The sequence below is a fragment of the Mirounga angustirostris genome, unplaced genomic scaffold (assembly GCF_029215605.1).
Source record: "Mirounga angustirostris isolate CCGP_5_RB_7025 unplaced genomic scaffold, mMirAng1.0.hap1 SCAF_5, whole genome shotgun sequence".
Classification (NCBI taxonomy): domain Eukaryota; kingdom Metazoa; phylum Chordata; class Mammalia; order Carnivora; family Phocidae; genus Mirounga; species Mirounga angustirostris.
In genome coordinates this window covers 170,271,365-170,291,189 of record NW_026991713.1, presented here as the reverse complement: position 1 = coordinate 170,291,189, position 19,825 = coordinate 170,271,365, and the positions used below count along the sequence as shown (strand labels likewise).

General features: G+C 59.4%; 1 protein-coding gene across 7 annotated transcripts; it reads left to right on the top strand.

Moving 5' to 3' along the window:
• Positions 1–54: 54 nt before the first annotated feature.
• LAT2 (linker for activation of T cells family member 2) lies at positions 55–19,778 on the top strand. Of its 7 annotated transcripts, none has more exons than XR_010411979.1 (13): positions 58–5,141; positions 8,949–9,071; positions 9,484–9,523; positions 11,860–11,903; positions 12,041–12,101; positions 12,345–12,382; positions 12,651–12,686; positions 12,766–12,808; positions 13,286–13,341; positions 14,409–14,477; positions 14,688–14,759; positions 15,169–18,135; positions 18,431–19,778. XR_010411979.1 is itself a non-coding variant. In XM_064593109.1 (13 exons), exons 2-12 carry the CDS (start codon positions 8,978–8,980, stop codon positions 15,270–15,272), a joined length of 657 nt encoding a protein of 218 aa, XP_064449179.1. In that variant the 5' UTR covers positions 58–5,141; positions 8,949–8,977; the 3' UTR covers positions 15,273–15,290; positions 18,045–19,778. The 7 variants fall into 7 exon arrangements, 6 of the variants coding, with proteins under 6 accessions (XP_064449181.1, XP_064449180.1, XP_064449179.1 ...); XM_064593109.1 differs by having other exon boundaries at positions 15,169–15,290; positions 18,045–19,778; XM_064593108.1 differs by having other exon boundaries at positions 15,169–15,290; positions 17,142–19,778.
• Positions 19,779–19,825: the final 47 nt, after the last annotated feature.

Genomic DNA, 19,825 nt, shown 5'->3' with positions numbered 1-19,825 from the left:
TTACTGGGAGGTGAGCCTTGATTGCGGCTTACCCTGCAGGGGGAGGGTGGGGAGGGCAGGCGCTATTCTGGTGAGAGCACGCATGGCTGTTCACTTGGACCGCTCCCCTACCGAGCCTGGAGGAGAGGACTTGGTGCCTGCTGGTGTTTCCTTTAAGGGAGAGGGTCTGAGACCGAAAACTCTCTGCCCTACGTGGAGTCGGGCTGGTGGCCAGAAGCTTGAAGTCCAACTCAGTGAAGCTTCTTTTCAAAGGTCTCTTGGATCCCACCTTTGAAGGACCTGTGGCGTGTTCAGACCCTTGGAGGGGTCATCTGGGTCTCCAGAGGTTTCTCGGGATTGAAACGCCACTCTTGCTCGGCTGTCTTCCTCCCTCTCCCTGCACATCTTTACTTGGGCCGTAGTGTTTGTGCAATGCTAAATATTACAGAAGGCATCCTAATACCTGCCTCCCATCATAAGTAACTGAATTAAGAGAGGAGAGCACATCTTTGCCCAGATAAGCGCCTAAATAAATAGGTTCATTTTCCTAAAAGTTTGCACCCACTATGAATGTTCCAGAGATAGGTTTAGATAGTTGATGCCTGGTTTCTGGGTTTTTTTGTCCCTGCTATTCTTGAACTGCCTTCAGAGAAACCAAATCTAATGGAGTGCCAAATGGAGCCCTTTTAATAAGGGGCTCAGGTTTCTTTTCTTTTTTTTTTTTTAAGGGGCTCAGGTTTCTGAGAATGTTTTTACCTCGGAGCCCATCTTGTCAGGGGCCAGATTGTCTCTCCAGGTTCCAGGAGAGGAGAAGTTTGCACAGCCAACTTCCAGAAGCCGGGGTTTCCCATCCTGACCGAAATAGCTTTGTTTCTTCAGGGAGGTCTTAGGAGGAGGCAGAAAGAGGTCAGGAGGAGTGCGTTTGGGTCACGGAGGAGGGTGCTGGGATTGTTGCCTGGCCTCCGCGCTCAAGTCAGGATCTCTAAGGAATGGCCTGGCTTTCTGGTTGAAGGAGGTTACTTGGTCGAGCAATTTGTTGAGAAAAGGAAGAGCCAGTTACCAACAGCCTATAAAGCAGTTCCTGCTTGAGACTTACTAGAAACAGCATCTCTTTGCTGTACGGGCAGTGAGATGGCGCTCTGCGGCCCCTAGGGGTTCTTGCATCTGCTTGTTTCTTTATATTAAGTAAACTCTACGCCCAACCAGGGGCTCGAACTTACGACCCTGGGATCAAGAATCGCACGTTCCACTAAGTGAGCCAGGCAGGCGCCCCCATTCGTTTCTTTAAAGCCTTATTTACTATTGGCTCTTTTCACGAGGAGTACTTTAAATACTCCGTTGTTTCCCTCTGTCCTCTTCTCAGATTCCGCCCGGCTGCTGGGGTCACGCAGGGCCACTAGCCTGTGCAAGGTCTGTTCTCCGAGTGATACCGGCAGTGGGACCTGCTAGGCCCAGTGCTGTGCGTGGGTCTCCTTGGTCTCGCAGAGGATGGGCCAGGCAGTCCATGCCAGCCACCAGCCACTACTCCATGCTTGCCCCGCGGAATTCTCACCAGCGCTCTTTCTGGGAAGTCAGGAGGGGAGGCAGACAGAGTGTCCCATCCCGGGCCTTGTAAGCGATCCTCGGTGTGTCCGAGGTGGCTGTCTTGCCCTATGCTCCCCAGACCCGGTTTGCCCCGCATGCAGGGCCATGAAACAGCCCCTGGCTGCAGGGAGACTGTGTGGCTGGTAGTTTGGTTGGGCAGGGCTCCTGGTGCTTCCCTTGCCTGGCCGCGTCTGCCCTTTGGGTGAGCCCTTTGCTCTGTCTCTTGTGTGTTCCTGGCCAATCTTTAACAACCGCGGTGAGAGGTTTGATGCTTACATGAGGTTCAGAGGCTTCTAAATCCACACATCATAGAGGCAGTTTTTTGCCATGAACATGAATCGAAATAATGTACTTAACTATAACCTACTACTCATCTCATCCCCCCTCCGTAACCCCCCTGTAGGTGTAAAATACCAAATATACAAATAAAAGCACACGATTTCACAATGGCGGGCTCTTTGGTATTCCATTTGAGCCCTACAGAGAGCTGTTTCCTGTACCTGTTCTTTTGTTGACTGTCGGAAGCAAGGTAAACGTTCGTGAAATCATTAGTGGCCCAGAAGCTTATCTTTCTGAATGGGATAGGGAGGGAGAGAAACGAGAGAAGCTTTTCAGGTAGCCCAGGGATTCTGTAAATAACACCAAGATGCCTTGGAATTGGTAGAGGTCTTGCTCATGTGCATTAGGCTCTTGAAATTAAGAGTGCACTCACTAGATCCTTTTTTTAAGTACTCTATCAAAATGAGGATGAAGAATGATATTCTGCCTCACTAGCAGTCCTGCTAGCACAAGATCACAAAGAGAAAAAAATAACTACCGCACGCCCGTTCAAATGGCAGACATCACGACCCAACAGACCAGTTGCTAGAGAGTTTGTGGGTCTCGTGTCTTAGAGGAGCGTGTAAGTGGGAACTACACTTGGGGACTTAACTTGAAAATGGCATGTGTCCATGTTCTGTAGCCCAGTGGTTCCCCTCCTGGGTACATGCCCCAGAGAAAGAACATTCACAAGAGCAGCAAAAGCTGTATTCAGATGACGGAATGAGCGAAAGGCACACGGCATTGGATCACAACGCAGTAGATGGAAAATAAGCCCAAGTGCTGACAGACAGCATGGTACTTTTATTGAATACAGAACACTTTAGAAATCTACATACACATAGAGGGCAAAGCAAAAGAAGCAGGTCCTGAGGTTGGGGGAGGCAGAAAGATGAGGATACTCTGGGTTCCTTTGGGTAGTGAGTTCACAACCAAGATAAATGTTAGAACCGGCTGGGGAGGGAGGGGGTGGAAGGGAGGCTCATTTGCACCTTAAGACATGGGGGGTGGCAGATGACATATGCGGGCTCCAGGGGCTTCTAGAATGTCGTACACACTTCTCCAGGTGATTTTTCTGAAGGAAATGCATAGCTTCCCATCAGACTTTAGGATATGTATGACCCCAGAAGATTCTCAGCTTGGAATTGTTTTTAGAGCTGTCGCACTGTTACCTGGGTATCTTCATTGGGTCACGGATGTGCACACAGCACGCACTCAGTGAACTGAAAAAAGCCAGGTGTCTGGAGTGATGATGAAGGTTTGGGGATGGATCGTGGTGATGGTTGTACAGTGTTGTGAATGTAATGCTACTGAATCACACACTTAAAAGTGGTTTAAATGGTCATGAGGAACTTGTAATACACAAAAACTGTTGAATTATAAAAAAAAATTTTTTTTTTAACCTTAAGTACACTAGAATTGACGCAACTGGACATGAAACTGTAGTTTTTCAAAGCTTATTTTCTGAGTCACAACCCAATGGTTTATAAATAAAATAGAACCTTGGAGGACTTTGAAAATTGCCTACAAGGGGGACGGCATCCTTTTTTCACACTCAAGTACAAAAAGGGTCCTTGGGTTGACCAACCCCCATTATTGCAGATGGGAAATGGGCTCAGAGAGGGTCTGAGGGCGCCTAGGTCCCGCTGCAGATTGACCTGGAGACTTCGCCAATGGTCGGAGGTCACTTCTGCCATTGCCAAGGCCCAAGACAGAAGCCAGGTGTAGGACAGCTCCTTCCCATCGGGCGGGGGGAGGCTCTGTTGGTCTCTGCCTACTGGAAACCCCCAGGCAGGTGCACAGTCCAGGGATCAACGGACACCAACCCCGGCCCGGCCCGGTCGTGCGAGTGGGGGTCAGGCAGGTGGTCCCAGCAAGGAGGGCTGCTGGTGCGCCCCCACCGACCTCCCTGTGGGTGCTGGGAAGACAACAGACTGGAGACTTTGGGTTCAAATCCAGCATAGCTTCCATGGGCCTCCAGTCTTCTCACCTGTGTAAGTGACATCCAAGGGGCCGGTTACCAAGGGAACTGAATGCAGCATTGCCCAGCCCAAGGGAGTGTGGTGGTGTCCACACAGGCCCAGGTCTGGGAGTCAGACAGCTTGACCGTGCCTGGGGATGGGGACCAGCTCCTGGCGGCAAGGCCCACAGGATCTCCGACTTCGAGGCCCGGCTGGCGCGCTACCCTTCTTCCCCACGGGGTGGCAGCCGCGGGCAGCCCTGGCCCACTGTGCCTTCGGGGCTGGGCCTCCTGTCTCAGCCCTGGCCACCCCAGACAGGCTGAAAGAGAAACCCAGTTCTCTGGCCCAGAGGGGCCCCTGGGGCTGAAAGAGAAACCCAGTCTCCTGCCCAGAGGGGCCCCTGGGACCAGGAAGCCCCAGTTCTGAAGTGCCAGACTGATGGGGGTTTCCCTGGGGTCTCCTGGGAGTGGAGGTGCCACCAGGAGTTTGATGGCCTTGGGCCAGTCACTTAATGCCCAGTAACAGGAGGCACGGAAGCACCCCGTATGTTTATGGGCCCCCCCAGGAGCTGGTGACAGTAGGAGCAACAGCTGCGGGAGGGGGCCTCTGGGAACTGAGGGGGAGGGGGACAGGGGGGAACCATGGCTCGTAGATCGTTCCCCCTTCTGCCCTTCACCTTGCCTCCCTGTCCTGCTTCCTTGTTCGGCCTGCCCCGGTGCGCACCTGCCTGCATCCCTCTGCCCCGTGTTCCGTGGGAGAGCGCACGGATGTCTGTGAGTGTGTCTGTCTGTCTGTGACTCAGCCTCTCCCTCTGTGTGTGTGTGTCTGTTTGTCTCTGGTCCTCTCCCTCCCTGGGTGTGCGTGTGTGTCTCTCCATGTCTTCCTACCCCCCCCACCGCAGGCTGCCCGTGTGTGTGTGTGTGTGTGTGTGTGTCCGTGTGAGCACCCGACTTCGTTCTCTTGCTCCCCGTCCCTCTGTGTGTCTCTTCCTCTTTGTGTGACTTGGGGTCACGTGCATGTATGCAGTGTGTGTCCGTCCGTGTCTCTGGCCTCTCCGAGCCTGTGTTCGTGTCTGTCGCTCAGTGCCTCTCCCTGTCTCTGCGAGCATCTCCGGGTCCCCGGCTGTTCGCGGCAGGGCCGGTCCGGCCGAGCAGCGGATGTGCGAGGGCTGATTCGGGGGCTGACAGGAAGCCCGCCGCCTCGCCTGCTGCCCGCCAGTCTCGGTGGCGGTGGCGTCGGCTCGGGCAGGTGTGCGGGCTCAGGATGAGGTGGCCGCAGTGAGGAGCCCCCGACTCTCAGGTAAGCCCGGCCCAGCGCAGGGGGTCCTAAGGCTGCCTCCCACCGGGGGTGGGAATGGCCCTGCTGGGCCCACAGGAGGGCTCAGGTTGGGGGGGGTGGCCCTGGCGGGGGGGCCGGGAAGATGCCAGGCCAGCTGGCTCTCCCTCGCTGGGCCCCAGTCCCGCCCTGACGCCCCTGGCTGGGGAGCCCTCTCCCCGGACCCTGCGGCACTCAGAGGGCAGCCTGTTTCTGGGGCTCCGGCGCTTTCCCACCGTCGTCTTCCCCTGTCCAGCCTTCACAGGCCTGGGGAAGCCTCCAGGGTGGGCTCATTGCTTCCAGAGACCGGTGAGGGGCCAGACCCAAGGGCCTTGGTTTCTTCATCTGTGAAATGGGACTGTAACATCCCTGCCACTAGGCTACGGGAGGATGGGTGAGACTCTCCGGGCAAGGGTGCCCAGGGCCTGCCCCCAGGCCAGGCCAGACCGAAGCAGCCCTCCCGCCACCCCCCACCCAGGCCCCAGCCTGGCCCACCAGCTCTCTGCTGGGGAGCTCCTTGACCCTGGCCGTCACCATTCCCCACCGCTGCCCCAGGACCAGGGCTGCCCAGGCCCCCTCACTGGCCACCTGAGCATTAGGATCCTCCATAGAGGCCCCTGGGTCGGCCTTATCTGAAGGCCAAGATGACACGGGAAAACGGAACGGGCACCAGAGCAGAGCCCAGCAGATAAAGCCTCCCCAGGGCTCGGAACCAACCTCTCATTCCTACCCCATAGCCTGCCCTGTGGCCCTGGGAGGCCTCCGTTTCCCCATGTAGGGCCAGAGGCCGGCTGGGAGATTGGGCAGGAGGGTCTCCCAGGGCCTTTCCGGCTTGCCCAGCCGAGCCCCGAGGGCCTTCCCCCCCGCCAGGCTGGTGCAAACTTTGTTCATCTGAAAACTGCGCACTTCCCTTTGTGCTATTTTGGCCTGCAGCACTTCGGCCTGTGGCCTCCTCGCCTCCCCACCCCACCCAGCCCTGCCTGTCCCTTGGGGCCCTCCGGGGGCCGCTGGGCCTGCGTCTCCTGGGGGCTCAGCCTCCTCCCCCAACCCTCTTCCGCCTGCCCTCAGATCCTGGCTGGGAAAGCCCGGCCAGAGTGCAGATGTAGTCAGTCTAGGGGCAGCCGCCGGCCTGTTCCTCAAATTGATCTCTTTTAAAAAATATTTCATGGTTCTTAAAAAGGTAGTATAAAACAGGAGTCAAAGAGCAGGGAGGGCCTTGGGGATCAGCCCAGCCTGAGCTTGGGGATCCTGGCTCTGTGGCTAGTTGGATGAACTTGGACAAGTACCCGCCTCTCGGGGCCTCGCTCTCCTCCCTGGCATCTCCCACATGACACTTAGCGTGTCTGTGACAACTGAGGGGCTGGGGCAGATCCCAGCCCGCCCTGGGGGTCCCGGCATGAGGGCCTGCACGCGGGGCGGTAGGGCGGTGGAGGGAGGCTCAGGCTCGCGTACCCTGGGCACCAGGCAGGGAGGCCCTGTTAGGTTGCTCCACGCTGTCCGCTGCTGGTCCCCCCACCCCCAAAAGGCTGCCCCTTCCCCTTCCACAGGGACCCTGAGATGGCAAGTCACGGTAGTCATGCAACTGTGTCTCCCCCACTTTCATGCATCATCTCAATGCTGGGCCTCATGACAAACCCAAGGGATGAGTGTCCTTATTTCCCCATTTCCGAGGGGCTACGGAAGGCCAGCAATGCCAGGCTTCAACAGCGGAGGCCCACTCGGCGTTCTCGTCCCCCGCCCTCCCCCAGTGCCAGGCAGATATGGTGGACCGGGGCTGGGGGCACCCCGACTGTGCTGCTTGACCCAGGAGAGCACGGGGGACCAGGAAGCAAGAGGGCTCTCTGGTGGCCAGGATCCCCTGGGATGGAGGGCCGCCCTTCCCCGGGACAGCTGCAAGGGTCGGCAGGCCAGGTCCTGGGGCCTCAAGTGCCAGGCCTCTGGAGCACAAGCGAGTTCTCCAAACCAGCCGGCCAGAAATACGAGCCCTAGCAGGTTTCTCTCCGGGAAGCCCGGACACTGAGCCAGGCTGCTTCTCATCGGCCAGTAGTTCTTTGAGGAAGGCACCGGGTTGATGCCCATTTTACAGATGAGAAGACTGAGGCCAACACACCCTGAGGCACGGGCAGGAGTCCTCCCTCCAGGACCTGGTGCTTCCAACCCCACACAGCCTGAAGTGGCCTTGGGCTGGGCTAGAGGCACAGCAGAGAGGGCAGAAGGAGGAGGCTGTGCAGGCTGGAAAGGCAGGGCCCAGGCCCCAAGAGCAGGGGGCTCCCCACGGACGCCCTCCTGGGGTGACAGGGCCATCCCATCAAGAGATTTCCACTGACTCACTTGGTGTTTGGGGAAGGAGAGGCGGCTTCTCCGGGACAGCCCCGATGGAGGCTCAGGGTTGCTCAGAGGCTCCTTGTCATTTGTGCCGTGAGGGTTCGGGAAGCTCGGAGAGGTGAGGGGGACAGCTGGGTGCAGCTGAGGCCTTGGGGGAGCCCAAAACAGGAGCTGGGCAGTACAGAGCTCAGCTTCTCCCTGAGCCTCGCCTTCCCCAGCTGTAAAATGGGAAGAAGCCCTCCTCCCAGGTGGCCGAGCCGGGAAAAACAACATGCACAGAGGGGATGCTCAGAGGTGTGGGCAGGGCCCCCTCGGAGACCCCACTGTGGCCCTCAGCTGTGTCCCCAGCCACGCCAGGAGACTGAGTCTCTCTAGTTGCCGTGATTCTCCTCGGAAGCCCCCTCAAGAGGGTTGTACTTGTCCCCCGCCCAGGCCCTGGTATGTGGCTGCCTGTGGCTTTGCCAAAGAGTGGCCATCACAGCATGCTCCACCCCAGGGACCAGTCACTGACCCAGCAGTGGCCCAGTGCCAGGCGGGGTTCGGAGCCTCCTCACGCCAGAGAGTCCCCCCTCCCAGCACATCCCACCTCCACCAGCCCTGGGCAGCCCACCAGGTCTCCGCCCAGAGTACCCTTCTCCCCCGTAGGCCCTCAGGAACCCCTCGGTGTTTAAAGAATGGAAACCCCGGGGCGCCTGGGTGGCTCAGTCGGTTAAGCATCTGCCTTCAGCTCAGGTCGTGATCCCAGGGTCCTGGGATCGAGCCCCGCATCGGGCTCCTTGCTCGGTGGGGAGCCTGCTTCTCCCTCTGCCTGCCATTCCCCCTGCTTGTGCTCTCTCTCTGACAAATAAATAAAATATTTTTGAAGAAAAAAAGAAAGAAAGAACGGAAATCCCACTCCCAGCTCCCCCAGGGGGCCCATGGATAAGAGGCACCCTGGGGTGCATGGGGGCAGCCAGGGCTCCTCTGGAAGGGGCCGAGGACTGAGCTCAGGGAGCAAAGCTGGGTTTACAGGAGGCAACAGGTGAGCCAGAGTTAGGGTCCAGAGGCCAGAGTTTGAATCCTGTCTTTCTCCTTCGCAGCTGGGATCCCCAGCCTCAGTTTCTGTGTTTGTGAAATGTTGGGAACCTCTCCCTGCCTCCCCCCGCCCCCCGTGGGTGGTTGTGTGGATTAAGCAAAGGCACGTTTGGGACACGTACACATGGTGCTGTCTGGTGGGTCCCCAGAACCTTCTAGCACTTACCAAGTGTGGGGGATGGCCCTGGGGGCCCAGGGTGTGGATTTGGGGTCAGATGGGGGAGCAGGGCTGGCTGCAGCCTGACCCGGTCCTCGGACAGGGAGGGGAGGTGGTGCTCCCGTGGTCTGGGCTCCACTGCGGGGCTGTCAGGAGACGGGGGGGACAGACACCTGACAGTGTGGGGCTCGGGGGGGGACTCCAGAGGGCTGGTCACAGGGGGTCCTACATTGCAGCGCTGCAGGGCGCGTGGCCAGGAGCGGACATGAATGTGGAGAGCGAGCTGCTGTGGCCCGGGGTGGCCCTGCTGCTGCTGCTGGGGACTGTGGCCGGCCTGTGCGTGCGCTGCTCCCGCCCAGGTAGGGGGGTGCTCGGGGACAAGGGCGGGGTCCCCAGCCCTGGTTGCGGTCCAAGGGCGGTCGGAGAAGTTTCACAAGGCAGGGAAGAAGCCCCTAAACCACCCCTGAAGACAGTGGGTCTGGCTCACCGTGGGGCTTTGGTTTTGCTGGGGCAGGGGAATGTTCTGGAAAAACGGGGGTGGGGGGGCTGCTGTGCTGCCTGCAGCATCCACCTTCTCCACACTCTGCTCTCCTAATAGGTGGTGAGCAAGCACCCTGTCCATGAGAGGTGGCCCACAGGGATGGGCGGTCCGGCCCCCACGTCCCATCTGAGGCCTGCCCAGGGCACAGGGGAGACAAGAGGAGGGGGACCTTGGATCTCAGTTCCCAGCCCGGCTTGGGGATGCTCGCTAATCCGGTCTTGTTCTTGCAGCCGTGAAGAAGTCCGAGAAGATCTATGAGCAGAGGAGCCTGTGAGTGCCTCGGTGTCCCCAGCCCCGTGATTTCGTGTGCCCTGACTGTGGGCATCCACATGGGCGTCCCCTCGTGTGTCCACGCACCCCTTCCCTCACCCCTCACTCCCACCTCCTCCACACTGGGCTCTAGTGGGTCCCAAGCAGTCCAGGGAGGGAGGGACCCTTGGGGCTCTCCATGCGCTTCCCCGACCTGGTCCAGGAGGGCTTTGGGGGGAGGGGGTGCCACTTTCCAGCGTGCCCCCCTGCATCTCCAGATATCCTCCCTCTGCCCCCCGCCCAGGGGAGCCCACCGTGCTGGTGCTGGGGGTTGACAGAGAGTTCTGCCCTCCCGGGCAATGTGGGGAACAAAGACTGGGCACAAAGCAAAACGTGAGCCATGCTCAAGTCTCCCCTGGAAAATGCTAACAGAGCTCCTCCAGGAGGATGTGGGCATGTCCTTGGGGGGTAGGGAAGGCCTGATGGAGGAGGTGGGGAGGATGTTAAGAGAGAAAGAAGGCAAAAGGGGACATTCCAGAGAGAGAACAGGGTGGGCGGTCCCCCGCAGGACTGGGGCAGACACTTTCTTCTGGAGACGAGGTGGCACGTGTGGGCGTATCTTGAGAGGCATGAGCTGGGTGAGGAGGGAGGAGAGTCTTGACTGTGGGGAGAGCCCATGACCTTTGTCCTAAGGGCCCAGGGAAGTAGGAGTAGAGAGGAAATGGGGTTGGGGGGTCACTGACCCCAGGCCGAGCAGCTGGATCCGGCAGGATGGAGCTCCAGGCAGCTCGGGGGCAGGCGAGCTGCTCTATGTATGAGCCCTGGGAGGGTCAGCCGTGCGGGACGCTGCAGACCACGGTGTGGCCCAAGGACAACCCGGGGAGGGAGGGGGGCGGCCACTGGTGTCCTGGCGCTGAGCAGGAAAGTGACCGACGGAGCGCCCGGGGGCCCGCACACCGGCTCACACCCACTCGCCCCCCCCCCCACTCTTGCTCAGGCGTGCACTCCTCTCCTCACCCCTGTGTGTGCCTGCCTGGGGAAGGAACTCACGTACAAACGCACACACACCCTTTCTCATTTCCTTTTGCAACTGAAAAACCACAATGAAATATGAAAATAGAATGTCCCCATCCATGCTCACCGCTGGGGCCGGGCTTTTCTGGCCACTTGGTCCTCTGGATGACCCGCCCACAGCCTCCACCAGGGGTGAGGGGGCTGGGCTCCCCTGGTGCCCCCCCAACGCCTCTGCCCCGAGGCAGGCCTCCCCAGTATCTCCTCCTCTCTCCCCTCCTCTCTCAGTGCCTGCCCACTCTGGGCCTCTGATTGATTTTAGAAACATAAGCTGTTTGAGCCAGAAGTGAAACTGCCTCATAGTGGGAAGTGGGAAGTTGGGCCTGGGCAGGAGGAGGTGGGAGGGGAGACTTGGGTTCTCCCCACTTCACTTGGGTTCAGTCCTGCCCATGCATTAAAGGCATCCTTCCTAAATCAGGTCACCCTGACCCCTCCAGCCGCTCCTCCCCGGGAGCTCCTGGAAGGCTGGGCCAGGTACCCCTTCTGGTCCAGAGGAGGGACCCAAAAGGCTTTAAATGTTTAGCTGATCTGCTCTACCATCTTTAGCATTGGCTTCCATCCTCAAGGAAACTTCATGATCCATAATGGCAGCTAGAGCTCCAGCCCTCATCTCTGTGTTCCAGGCAGTAGTAAGAATGAAGGACAGGGACAAAAAGGGTGCACCCCTGTTGGCAGTGTCTCCTCTAAAGGAGTTTTCCTGAAGTCCCAACAGTCTTGGCTGGCATTTCATTGACTAGAGCTTAATCACATGGCCATACTCAGGCACAAGGGAGGCTGGAAAATACAGTCTTTTAGATGGGCCTAAATAAAAATCTATTTCAGAGGAAGAAGGGAACGCCACACATGGCCAGGTACCTTGCTGTGTCTGCTAAGCCTTGAAGTTACCTTGCCAGTTACTTGGGAGTAGATGGTGTGTTTGGACATCTCAAGAGGGGTTGAAGGTACCCTCTAGTTGAAGTCCCTGAAGAGCCGCCCGACCCTCACCTCAGAATCTGAGGGCCACCTCCCCAGCCCTGCCCACAGACCTTCCGGACCATCTCCGGGGTTCCTGGGGAGGCCGCGGAGGCTCCAGCTCGGGGCCACGTGAGAAGGGTGGGTGCCTGGCGGGCAGTTCAGAGAAAGGGAGAGCCCTGGATCTGAGGCCCAGAGGGGTGGTGGCTCCTCACTCTCGCCCTGGTCTGTCCCTCCGCTCTCTGTTCCTCGGCCCTGTCTGTCCGTCTCTCCTCTCTGTCCCTTGGGCTGTGGGAGGCTAGGCCCTGGCTCAGCGCAGCTCCATGTTTTCCCAGGGAAGAGAATCAACAGAACTTTGCAGTGGCCCGGACCTATTCCTGTGAGTCCCCGAACCGAAGGGTCCAGGGACTGGGCTCGGGGTTGGGGGTGTCCATATGGGGACTGTGGCCAGGCCCAATCTGGTGGAGTGGGGGGACAGCACTGGAGGCCCAGCCAACAGCCCCTTGTCCTTTGCAGTGGTCAGACAGGCCTGGCCAGGGCCCCTGGTGGACACAGACTCCGACGTGGCGCCAACAAGGTAGGGACAAGCCCCCCATCCGAGGCCCGGAGGGGTCAACAGCCCCATAGGAGGCCATGGGAAGGAGAGCCCCGGGGGCCCCACCTGGCTGAGCTCAGGCCAAGACCTTGGACCTCAGAGCCCCAGAGCTGGATTGTGAGGGCCCCACGAGGGGGCTGTAGGGCTGTGGGACTGTGGTTCAGAAACCCCAAGGCCTTTCCCCATCTGGCCCCTCTCAGCCCCTCCCTTCCCCCTTTCCTGCAGGAAGGACAAGCTGCTGAGGTTCTCCCCCAGCCTCGAGGGTGAGTGGCCCCCAGACACAGGGGTGGGGGCAGGGGTGAGGTGGGACTGAGACAGGTGAATACCTGGTGGGGCAGTACCTGTGCAGGGGAGGCCCGGGGGGCCAGGGGAGCTGGGCCGGGAGGCCCCTGGGTTGGCCTAGCGGGGGAGGGGATGGAGAGCAGGTGTCAAGGTGGGAAGGTAGGAGACACCTGGGTCCTTGAAGGCCCTTCCCTTGGGGGGGGGGGGGGCAGGGGCGGGAGGAAGCAATGAGCCCGGCCTTTCTTCCAGATTCTGAGTCCTCCAGGTACCAGAACTTCAGCAAAGGTGGGTGGGATCCTGGGAGGTGGGCTGCGGTGGGGCCCAGGGCCCAGTGCTCGGGCCTAATCCTCGCCTCCTCCTGCAGGGAGCAGACATGGATCCAGATCCGGATCCGATGCAGCCTACATGTGAGTGGCCTTCTGCAGGGCCGGCACCTCCTCCCCTCCCCCACCCACCCCCACCGGGCTTCCCCCTTTATGAAAGCTTCCGGCCCTAGAACCCACTGGCCCAGGCAGGTGCTCAGTAGCATCACTTCCTCTCAGCTGGCCATGGCTTTGTGGGGACAGGGACGTGGCCCTGCTCTAGGGAGGGCTTGTCTGCATCACCCAGAGATAAGGGAGGAAGGACCCTCAAGGATGTCTCACAGATGGGTAAACCGAGGCCCAGGGAAGATGGGGACTTGCCTAGAGTCACAAGTCAGGACGGCTGGAGCCAGGCCGGGTGGCTTAGGGGCCCAGGGAAGAGGGACAGAGGGACCAGGGAAGAACAGGGTGGGGGCGGGGGGTGATGGCTGGAGCAGCCCTGTCATCCGTGTCCCCCACGATGCCACCACCCCGAGCCCCGGCCTGCCCAGCAACCACTCTGGGTCTGTGCTTTCTTGCCAGAGACCCCATCACCATGGACTATTGCAACTGGGGGCAGACCCAGAAGCCCAGGGAAGGTGAGATGCAGGAGGAGGAGGGGAGGAAGGGGCGAGCTGCAGAAGGCCAAGGTCGTAGAGGATGGGGAGGCTGGGCCTAGGTTTGGATGGGTGGCGGAGTTGGGGAGCCGGGGGAGGCTGGTGGTGGGGGACCAGAGTAGGGAAGGGATGTGTGGGAGGCAGGGAGGGGAGGGGGTGTGGGCCACAGAAGTGAGGGAACTAGAAGGGGACCTGGGGCCAGGGGCAACGGGGGAGGCTGAGCCCCTGGTCACGCAGGCCCCCCTCAGGGCTGGGCAGCCAGTAATGAGTACATGTGGGACCTCAGAGGAAGGGCCTGGGCCGGGCAACCTTGCTGACAGACGCTGAGCCCTGCAGGCTCTGAGGAGGCTGGGATCTTGGGCCCTTAACACCTTGGCTTTACAGAAGAAGAAACTGAGGACCGAGGATGGGCCGGGCCTGCTGAGAGGTCTGGGGAGGCCACGCTGGGCTGGGGGTTGGGGCGCATGGCAGGCAGAGAGAGGGGGCCTCTTCTTCCCCCCTGCCCCTGCTGAATATGGGAGGGACCCTCATGTCTTGGAGTCCCTTTGACACAGAAGGCTGCGGGGTGGGGCAGCGGTTAGAGCTCAGCTCGCAGGGGCGATGAGGGGGTGCCAGGCTCTGCTAGGGCCACATCCAGCCTAGGCCCGCCCTGCCCTGCCCGAAGGTACGGCTTTAGGACCAGTCTACGCCTGCTTCCCGTCTCTCCTCGGCCCCCAGCGGCTCTCCCTCCCCTCGTTGCCCGATAGCAATGGGCCTCCCTCCTTCCAACTATCCAATTCCCTGATTGCAAGCCCATCCCCACATCTCCCCTCCCCAGTGCATTTGGGGTGACCTCGGAGGACCATGAAGGAGCTGGAGCCAGGCCAGCGTCCACTAAGAATCTTGTCCAGGAGAATGTTCGGAGACCCTGTGGGGGACCCAGAGGGCTGGGGGCTTGGCAGGACAGGTCACCTGCCGAGGGAAGGCAGGACGGAGGGAGGGAGGGAGGAAGAGCCGGGTCCGCCAGGCAGGGCCCCCCACCAACCTGACCCTCACCCCCTCCCTGGCAGATGACGATGATGATGATGCCAATTCGTACGAGAACGTGCTCATCTGCAAGCCGAAGGACCCCGAGTCAGGTGAGGCCGCCAGCCCTGGGAACTGGGCGGAGAGGCCTCCTCGGCCAGGCCCGCCCACGCCGCTCAAAGGCACCCCCTGCCTCGAAGCCTGAATGTTCACCGTTTGCTCGAGTACCTGGACGAGGCCCCGGGGGTCCCGGCCTCAGTGAGCATGCAGGGGGCCTGAGGACTAGCCGCGGCGGCTGCCACCTTCCCGGTGTCTCCCTGCAGGTGACGAGGGATCCGAGGATTACCAGAACTCGGCATCCATCCGGCAGTGGCGGGAGTCCAGGAGGGCCGTGGGTGCGTGGCCGGAGAGCAGGGGTTCCCGGGTGGTCAGCTTCAGCAGGCTGCGGAGGGCCTGGCCTGGGAGGATCGGGCAGTGGGGGGGGGGAGGGAGGGACAGTCGGGGGGGCACAGACTCCCCTGCAGCCCTTGCAGCTGACTTCACAGTGACGCCTCTGGCCCATCAGTGGCCACAGCGGCCTGGAACCCTGCCAGGACCAGGACGCCCGCTCAGCCGCCCCCGGGGCAGAAATCTCTGGCAAACCCCAGAGATGGGGACCGGCACAGTGTTCCGTGTAGCGTTTCCTGCAGGCTGTTTTGTGGCGTCCGGGGGCCTGGGCCCGAGCCTCTGGCTGGGGGAGCAGGTGTGGGTGTGTCCGCATGAACCGTCTGCCCACCGTCTGCCCATCTGCCCGCTGGTCCGCAGAGCGAGTCCCGAGGGAAGAGCCTCTGTCCCTGGCAGGCAGCCCAGACGAGGACAGCGAGGACCCCGATTACGTGAATCAGAATGTGGCAGCCACAGAAGCCTAGGAAGGATCTGGAAGGAAGGTACAGCTGCCTCAGCCCAGGGTTCTGGACCTCACAGACCTGGGGGGCCCCATCCCAAGGGAAAAACAGGGCTGGAGGAGCCACACGGGAGCCCCAGTGGGGGGTCAAGGGGTAGCACCCATGGGTGCTGAAATGGGTGGCTCTGTAGGGTGTTGGGACTGAGCTCCTGAGCCGTCCTGCCCCCAATGCCCACAGCAGGCCCGGTGAGGTCACAGCTCCACGGCAGACACAAGGGTCTCAGGCGACTGTTGGGGGTGTCAGGCCGTGGAGGCTGGTGAGTTGTGGGGTGAAGGGGTAGGCTCCGGGTGCCTCTCTGCAACCTCGAGCAAGTGGCTCAACCTTCTGGGACCATTTCCTCACCTGCAAAATGGAGCAAATGGGACACAGCACGTGCAGGACACAGGGACGGGGGTGGGACTGGGAGGTAGAGGATGGCGCCCATGATGGTCGCGGCTGGACCGAGTCTGCAGCACCCACTGCGCCGGCCAGTATGGGGCTGAGTGCTCCGCACCAGCTCGGGCCCCCAAACGCACAGAGCGCTCAGCCTCCTATCCCAGGCCCCACTTAGAGTCAGCTGTTGGGGCCCAGGCTGTGCCACGGGGAGACAGGACTGACCCCAGTGGGTTCTCGAAGGCCCTCTGAAGTCCCGATCGGAGCAGGCGGGCAGGCGGCTCCTGGGCTGTGAGGGCGCCACAGCAGGAGAGGCCGTAGAAGCCTGAGCCCACCGCTCACGCACTCCCCAACATCTACTGGGCCCCTGTTGGGGGCAAGTCAGCCTTAGGTGCTGGGGACCCAGCAATAAACGAAATCCACCCATGGGTGCCCGGAGCATGTGACTCTTGATCTCAGGGTTGCAAGTTCGAGCCCCACGTTGGGTATAGAGATGACTTAAAAATAAAATCTTAGAAAAGAAAGAAATCCACCCAAATCCCTGATTGTTCAGGACGTCACTCTGGTGAGAGTGATGACACGGATGGCTGTGGGCTGAGAAAGGGCAGGAAGGACAGGCAGCATGTGAGCGGGTGATAAGCCCTGTGGAGACAAGCCCGCGGGGAGGAGGCCGCGGACCACGAGGCTGGGCTGCCCAGGGCAGCTGGGGGTGCTCCCTCCCCGGCCCGCGGTGGCGGGGGGGAAGGACGCGCAGGGGGGCAGAAGCGTGCCCAGAGGGTCTGACAACAGGGGAGGGGGCAGCCACGCAGCGACCCCTGGGTTTTCTGAGATGGGAGGGGGCGCAGCCTGGGAACCTGGGAGCCTGGGAGCCTGGGAACGGGATCCCTGGCTGCTGAGGAGGGAAATGAATTCAGGGGGCAGAAAGGGATGCACAGAGACCAATGAGAATCCAGGGAAAAGGTGACTTCTTGGCTTGGGGTGGAGGCCAACATGAATAGGGTTTTGTTTGGTCTTAGATTTTTTTTTAAGTTTCTTTTTTTTTTTTTAAGATTTTTTTATTTATTTACTTGACAGAGAGAGACACAGCGAGAGAGGGAACACAAGCAGGGGGAGTGGGAGAGGGAGAAGCAGGCTTCCCGCGGAGCAGGGAGACCCATGCAGGGCTCGATCCCAGGACCCCGGGACCATGACCTGAGCTGAAGGCAGACGCTTAACAACTGAGCCACCCAGGCGCCCCAGTTTATTTATTTCTAAGTAATCTCTACACCTAACGTGGGGCTCGAACTCACGACCCCAAGATCAAGAGTCGCATGCTATCCCGACTGAGCCAGCCAGGCGCCCCGTCTCTGTGTATTTTTTGCAATTTTTTCTTTGATTTCTTTGTTGACCCATTGGTTGTTTAGTATCGTGTTGGTTAACCTCCACGTGTCTGCATTTTTCCATTTTTCTTGTGATTTCTAGTTTCGTACCCCTGCGGTTGGAAAGGATGTATGGTATGATTTCAGTCTTCTTACGTTTATTGAGGCTTGTTTGGTGGCCTGACATGTGGTCTGTTCTGCAGGATGTTCCATGTGTACTTGAAAAGAATGTGTATTCTGTTGTTTGGGATGGAATGTTCTGTATTTACCCGTTATGTCCGAATTGGGAGTTGGTTTTGAAGGTGGAGCGCACAGGACTCACTGATGCACTGGGTGTTGGGGGGCCAGGTAGAGAGGAGCTGAGGGGCTGCAGGTTTTTTGGCTGAGCAACAAGAGGATGTCACTGTCCCCAGCCGAGGTGTGAGAGGCTGTGGGCAGAGCAGGCCCTGTGGGCAGGCCAGCTTATTTCTGGACGTGTTTGGCTCGAGCTGCGCGCGTGGGGAGAAATATGAAGTGGGCAGCTAGACAGCTGAGCCTGGACTGAGGGCGAGGCCAGGCTGGAGACAGACGTGGGGCGTCGTCATTGAGAGTGACAACTGTCAGCCCCCGGGGAGTGAGGCTGAGAAGAGGGGCCAGCACTGAGGCCCGAGGCTGGGAGGCGAAGCGGCAAAGGGCAGTGTCCTGGGCCCGAGAAAGGCACTTGGGGAGGGTGTGAGCAGGCGCCAGGCAGGCGGAGATGCACCAGGCACTGGTGGGCACTGGTGGGCACTGGTGAGACTCGGTGGTGGGGAGAAGGCCTGCTTGTATTCAGAACACAGGAGTCCCAAGACAGGGAGTAGAGAACATTCCAGAAGTTCCACTTCAGAGGGGAGCAGAGACATGGGGCAGGAGCCGGAGGGGTTGTGCAGGGTTCTGAGCTGGAAGGTGGGGTGGCAGAAACCACCAGGGAACCCCCAGGCTGAGGGCTATATCCTGCCTCCCCCGGGGGTCACTTCTCTCTCCGGAGCTGCCCAACCTCGACACCCGCCATGGTTACCCCTGGGAGATGCACCGAGGCGTCCGGAGGACCGGCCGGCCGGCCGTGGGGACCGGCTGGGGTAAGAACAGTTACACGGGACATCAGGCCCGGCCTGGCTTCTGCAGGAGCCCGAGGCTGAGGGCAGCATGGCTTCTGACCTGATCCGATGCCCGAGGGTCAGGGCAAGCTGCACCCCCGTCCCCACGTCTGAAAACATTGTGCGTTGCTGGTATTCCTGTGCCTTTTTGCTTTGGACTCAGGTTCCAAATTGCTTACTAACATCAATTGCTGGGATCTTTTTCCTGATCCATAAACTTGTACAGTTAATTTATATAGGTGGAACCATATTTAATAATCTTCATCTCCGGGTACAGAGTCTCGTCTATCTCGTCTCCTGTGAGGATTACACATCATTTCAGCAGAGAGGGGGAGCCCCCGCGCTCCATTCTTCGGGCCTCAGTTCACTTGGAAGAGATGAGGCTACGGGACACCCGGGTGCCCTTCAGTGGGAACGTCTGCTGCGGGCAGAGCACACCCTGTTTCTAGAGAAGGAGCAGCAAGGAGTGGCTGAGTGGCGCCCCTCTGTCGTCCCCAAATCCTCCCCAGCCCCAGGACTGGACTCGGCTGAGCTGACTGAGCAGGGACACAGCTGTGTCATGGGAAGCCCAGGGGCCCAAAGGGACCTTCTAAGCCAGAAAAGCCACAGACGGAGAGGCAAGATGTTTCCTTCAACTGAAACATCTTAATAAAGCATTTCCTAAGACTAGCAATTCTCATGTCTGTTTTTCTTGCTTCATGCAAAACCTTCCAAGGGAGTGGAAGTCAAGCCTCTTGTTTAATGGGAAAAGACCCTGAGGCCCCAAGAGAGAGGGACAGAGACAGAAGAGAGGAGAGAGCGAGCTGGGGGACAGGAACCTGGTCCTGGAGTCCACACTTTCCAGGATGCCACACTAACTGTCCAAGTTAATGCCATCAGTTAGGAAATGAGAAGGAAAACCAGAACACAGCTACTGGCCGCTGGTTCCTTCAGCCCCGGGAGTCCCGACCTCAGGCTCAGAGACGGAGCGGGGCGCAGTGGGGCTGTGGTGGGGGCTCCAGGCGGGAGGAGTCCTGCCAACACGGTTCTGGGGTGCGTGGCAGACACACGCCTCTGGGCCCTGGTCCTCCCCTGCAAACCTCACCACGATCATGAGGCTCCAGATGAAGAATAAGATTGAGGAAATATGTTAAAATGTTTTTTAAAACCTCACATTGCCGTTTTTGAGGACCTTAATTCTTTTTCTCCCCCCCCACTCTTTTTTTAAGAGATTTTATTTATTGGAGAGAGGGAGAGTGAGCGAGCATGAGCAGGGGGAGGGGCAGAGGGAGAAGCAGGCTTCCCACTGAGCAGGGAGCACGATGCGGGGCTCGATCCCAGGACCCTGAGATCATGACCTGAGCCGAAACCAAGAGTTGGATGCTCACCTGACGGAGCCACCCAGGTGCGCCCTATCCTTTCTTTTATGTACACTGATATTTTTTTATAATTTAAGAAAATGGGGGAAAAAATAGTACCTTGTGGGGGAGGAACGATCGTAAAAGTAATAGAAAATTCACTGGGGAATTCTAAAGCAACACGCATACGCGGTTGTACAGAAAAGGCCAGTCAGTGGGCAGGCGTCACACCACTGTCACCGGCAGGTGACTCCTGCCGGTCCTCTCTGAAGTCCTTACTGTCCCAGGCTGTTCTCCATCCCTTACCCCATGGAACTGTCCTCCAGGCTTCTAGA

Coding starts and splice junctions, on each gene's coding strand:
- LAT2 (XM_064593109.1), top strand. CDS start 8,978: ATGAATGTGGAGAGCGAGCTGCTGTGGCCCGGGGTGGCCCTGCTGCTG. Junction 11,904..12,040: donor AGTGGCCCGGACCTATTCCT/GTGAGTCCCCGA, acceptor TGTCCTTTGCAG/TGGTCAGACAGGCCTGGCCA. Junction 12,383..12,650: donor GTTCTCCCCCAGCCTCGAGG/GTGAGTGGCCCC, acceptor CCTTTCTTCCAG/ATTCTGAGTCCTCCAGGTAC.